The 4,840-nt window shown below is 49.4% G+C and overlaps 1 protein-coding gene across 1 annotated transcript in view; it reads right to left on the reverse strand.

Moving 5' to 3' along the window:
• Window positions 1-1,189, reverse strand: part of HSPB6 (heat shock protein family B (small) member 6) — a gene marked incomplete at its 5' end in the record, with an annotated part of 2,943 nt that extends 1,754 nt beyond the window's left edge. The window contains one exon of the mRNA XM_018571953.1: window positions 1,022-1,189. Within this exon, the coding sequence (XP_018427455.1) occupies window positions 1,022-1,189 (168 nt within the window). The remainder of the gene's footprint in view (window positions 1-1,021) is intronic.
• Window positions 1,190-4,840: the final 3,651 nt, after the last annotated feature.

A 4,840-nucleotide genomic window follows, 5' to 3' on the forward strand; every position in this document is an offset into this window, starting at 1 on the left:
TTAGGGTTCAGGACCTGCATCCCACGACGTTTAGCAGATGGGTCAAGTACACCTTGTGGCGTAAAAGCATACGCCCTCCCCCCATGGAATTTTTTGGGACCTGCTCAGTTCATGGACCCGATGGCCAGTCTTAGTTAATGGGGCTCATTCACATGGCGAAACAAAAACCTTTTTAGTTTTGGATGGAGTAAGGGAGGGTTATAACCCCCCCTCCCCCGTCAGCTTTTTGTCCCGTCGGACAGTGATTTCCCTTTACTTCCTGTCCGTTAGCCACAACAGGAAGTGAAAGGTAATCCCTCCAAATTAAAGGAAATCCTTGTTGTCAGCAGAACTAGTGTCCCTATTGGAAGATTTCCCCTCCAGTCCTGTCCTGGGGACAACCCAAAATGTTGGATTTCCTTTACATTCAGTGATAACATTCACCAGGACACACAGAGCGGGTGAATCTCCCTGTCAGGGGGTCTGATCCCTCTCCTCCCCATCCCAAACTAAAAATAGTTTTGGCTTCAGTCGAACTCGCTGATAGGCTGATGAAGGGCCGATGTGGCCGAAACATTGTTCCTGTGTCAGAGGAATACGCGGGTCTCGAGGTTCTGGTGACTCGTCATCACCGGAGATTATTAGTGAGGGACGATTGTTGTCTCCCGTCATGTGACCTGTTAAAGGGACGGTTGTTGTCTCCCGTCATGTGACCTGTTAAAGGGACGGTTGTTGTCTCCCGTCATGTGACCTGTTAAAGGGACGGTTGTTAGCTCCCGTCATGTGACCTGTTAAAGGGACAGTTGTTGTCTCCCATCATGTGACCTGTTAAAGGGACGGTTGTTAGCTCCCGTCATGTGACCTGTTAAAGGGACGGTTGTTAGCTCCCGTCATGTGACCTGTTAAAGTGACGGTTGTTAGTTCCCGTCATGTGACCTGTTAAAGGGACGGTTGTTAGCTCCCATCATGTGACCTGTCAAAGGGACGGTTGGCCCGCCGGGTCTTGTGCCTTATTGAGCACAGCCAATGAGATGTCGGTTACCTGGCGCTCCTCGTGCTTGGCGTGAACCTCCACGTGGTCCCCGATCACTTTGACTGACAGCTCCTCGGGGGAGAAATGTTTGACGTCCAGCAATACGGAGAACTGGTCCTTGTCCAGCTTCACCTGTGTGGAGGCAAAAAGGGAAACAGCCGTGAGAGGTGATCTCTTCTAATGGATCTCACCAACAGGAGAGACGTATCCTGGGCTCTGAGTCTCTGACCATCTCCTGTATCATGTCTGCAGTCTCTGAACATCTCCTCTATCATATATGCAGTCTCTGACCATCTCCTATAGTATGTCTGCAGTCTCTGACCATCTCATGTACCATGCCTGCAGTCTCTGACCATCTCCTATAGTATGTCTGCAGTCTCTAACCATCTCCTATAGTATGTCTGCAGTCTCTGACCATCTCATGTACCATGCCTGCAGTCTCTGACCATCTCCTATAGTATGTCTGCAGTCTCTGACCATCTCATGTACCATGCCTGCAGTCTCTGACCATCTCCTATAGTATGTCTGCAGTCTCTGACCATCTCATGTAGGGTTGCCACCTGTCCAGGATTCACCCGGACAGTTCGGGTTTCGAATGCTGTGTCCGGGTTTCATGGCAGCTGAAACCTGGACACAAGATGTCAGGCAGACAGAGGCAACCAAAATTAAGATAGGGGCTACTGGCCCCCCCCACTGAAAACAGTCTCAACTGTGATATTTACATATGAATAAGCCACAACTCATTCTCCCAAAAAGATGTTCGCGCGTCGCTATAGTGTTCGGGTTTTGCTTGAAGAAAAGGTGGCAACCCTAATCTCATGTACCATGTCTGCAGTCTCTGAACCATCTCCTGTATCATATCTGCAGTCTCTGACCATGTCTTGTATCATGGCTGCAGTCTCTGACCATCCCCTGTATCCTGTCTGCAGTCCCTGCCCATCTTCTGTCTGCAGTCTGTAAATATCTCCTGTACCATGTCTGCAGTCTCTGACCATCTCCTGTATCATGTCTGCAGTCTCTGACCATCTCATGTAGCATGTCTGCAGTCTCTGACCATCCCCTGTATCATGTCTGCAGTCTCTGACCATCTCCTGTATCATGTCTGCAGTCTCTGACCATCCCCTGTATCATGTCTGCAGTCTCTGACCATCCCCTGTATCATGCCTGCAGTCTCTGACCATCTCCTGTATCCTGTCTGCAGTCTGTAACTATCTCCTGTACCATGTCTGCAGTCTCTGACCATCTCCTGTATCATGTCTGCAGTCTCTGACCATCCCCTGTAGTATGTTGTTCTCTGACCATCTCTTATAGTATGTGAGTCTCTGACCATCTCCTATAGTATGTGAGTCTCTGACCATCTCCTATAGTATGTGAGTCTCTGACCATCTCCTGTACCATGCCTGCAGTCTCTGACCATCTCCTGTATCATGTCTGCAGTCTCTGACCATCTCCTGTACCATGTCTGCAGTCTCTGACCATCTCCTGTACCATGCCTGCAGTCTCTGACCATCTCATGTACCATGTCTGCAGTCTCTGACCATCTCCTCTACCATGTCTGCAGTCTCTGACCTGTGGTGCACCACAATGCACAGCATAAGCCGGCATTACCCAGTGATGAGCACAGCCTGAAATCTAGGTCTGGCAAACTCCCTGGGCCGTCCAGTGTTCCGGGTTGGACACAGAGGGAGGCCATTCAGTGACCCTGTATCATGTCTGCAGTCTCTGACCATCTCCTGTATCATGTCTGCAGTCTCTGACCATCCCCTGTAGTATGTTATTCTCTGACCATCTCCTATAGTATGTGAGTCTCTGACCATCCCCTGTAGTATGTGAGTCTCTGACCATCCCCTGTAGTATGTGAGTCTCTGACCACCCAGAGTGATAACACGGGATGAAAATAACGATATGACAGGTCGGTGCCGAGAGCTCAGCGTGCAGAACAGTCTCAGCTTTAACCCTTCCCGCAGTGCACGCTGCAAAGTATTGTGCTCAGGTCCAGGACTCAGCGTAACATACCCCCAGCATGTCCTCTGACCCCCACCCAACCTTTTATAGTATGTTTCAGTCTCTGACCATCTCCTATATCATGTCTGCTGTCTCTGACCAACTCCTGTATTGTGTCTGCTGTCTCTGACCATCTCCTGTATCATGTCTGCAGTCTCTGACCATCTCATGTATTGTGTCTGCTGTCTCTGACCATCTCCTGTATCGTGGCTGCTGTCTCTGACCATCTCCTGTATCATGTCTGCTGTCTCTGACCATCTCCTGTAGCATGTCTGCAGTCTCTGACCATCTCCTGTATCATATCTGCTGTCTCTGACCATCTCCTGTAGCATGTCTGCAGTCTCTGACCATCTCCTGTATCATGTCTGCAGTCTCTGACCATCTCCTGTATCATGTCTGCAGTCTCTGACCATCTCCTGTATCATGTCTGCAGTCTCTGACCATCTCCTGTATCATGTCTGCAGTCTCTGACCATCTCCTGTATCATGTCTGCAGTCTCTGACCATCTCCTGTATCATGTCTGCAGTCTCTGACCATCTCCTGTATCATGTCTGCAGTCTCTGACCATCTCCTGTATCATGTCTGCAGTCTCTGACCATCTCCTGTATCATGTCTGCAGTCTCTGACCATCTCCTGTATATGTCTGCAGTCTCTGACCATCTCCTGTATCATGTCTGCTGTCTCTGACCATCTCCTGTATCGTGTCTGCTGTCTCTGACCATCTCCTGTATCGTGTCTGCAGTCTCTGACCATCTCCTGTATCATGTCTGCAGTCTCTGACCATCTCCTGTATCATGTCTGCAGTCTCTGACCATCTCCTGTATCATGTCTGCAGTCTCTGACCATCTCCTGTATCATGTCTGCAGTCTCTGACCATCTCCTGTATCATGTCTGCAGTCTCTGACCATCTCCTGTATCATGTCTGCAGTCTCTGACCATCTCCTGTATCATGTCTGCAGTCTCTGACCATCTCCTGTATCATGTCTGCAGTCTCTGACCATCTCCTGTATCATGTCTGCAGTCTCTGACCATCTCCTGTATCATGTCTGCAGTCTCTGACCATCTCCTGTATCATGTCTGCAGTCTCTGACCATCTCCTGTATCATGTCTGCAGTCTCTGACCATCTCCTGTATCATGTCTGCAGTCTCTGACCATCTCCTGTATCATGTCTGCAGTCTCTGACCATCTCCTGTATCATGTCTGCAGTCTCTGACCATCTCCTGTATCATGTCTGCAGTCTCTGACCATCTCCTGTATCATGTCTGCAGTCTCTGACCATCTCCTGTATCATGTCTGCAGTCTCTGACCATCTCCTGTATCATGTCTGCAGTCTCTGACCATCTCCTGTATCATGTCTGCAGTCTCTGACCATCTCCTGTATCATGTCTGCAGTCTCTGACCATCTCCTGTATCATGTCTGCAGTCTCTGACCATCTCCTGTATCATGTCTGCAGTCTCTGACCATCTCCTGTATCATGTCTGCAGTCTCTGACCATCTCCTGTATCATGTCTGCAGTCTCTGACCATCTCCTGTATCATGTCTGCAGTCTCTGACCATCTCCTGTATCATGTCTGCAGTCTCTGACCATCTCCTGTATCATGTCTGCAGTCTCTGACCATCTCCTGTATCATGTCTGCAGTCTCTGACCATCTCCTGTATCATGTCTGCAGTCTCTGACCATCTCCTGTATCATGTCTGCAGTCTCTGACCATCTCCTGTATCATGTCTGCAGTCTCTGACCATCTCCTGTATCATGTCTGCAGTCTCTGACCATCTCCTGTATCATGTCTGCAGTCTCTGACCATCTCCTGTATCATGTCTG

Source organism: Nanorana parkeri, unplaced genomic scaffold (assembly GCF_000935625.1).
Source record: "Nanorana parkeri isolate BGI_ZX_2015 unplaced genomic scaffold, ASM93562v1 scaffold1877, whole genome shotgun sequence".
Taxonomy (NCBI): Eukaryota; Metazoa; Chordata; class Amphibia; order Anura; family Dicroglossidae; genus Nanorana; species Nanorana parkeri.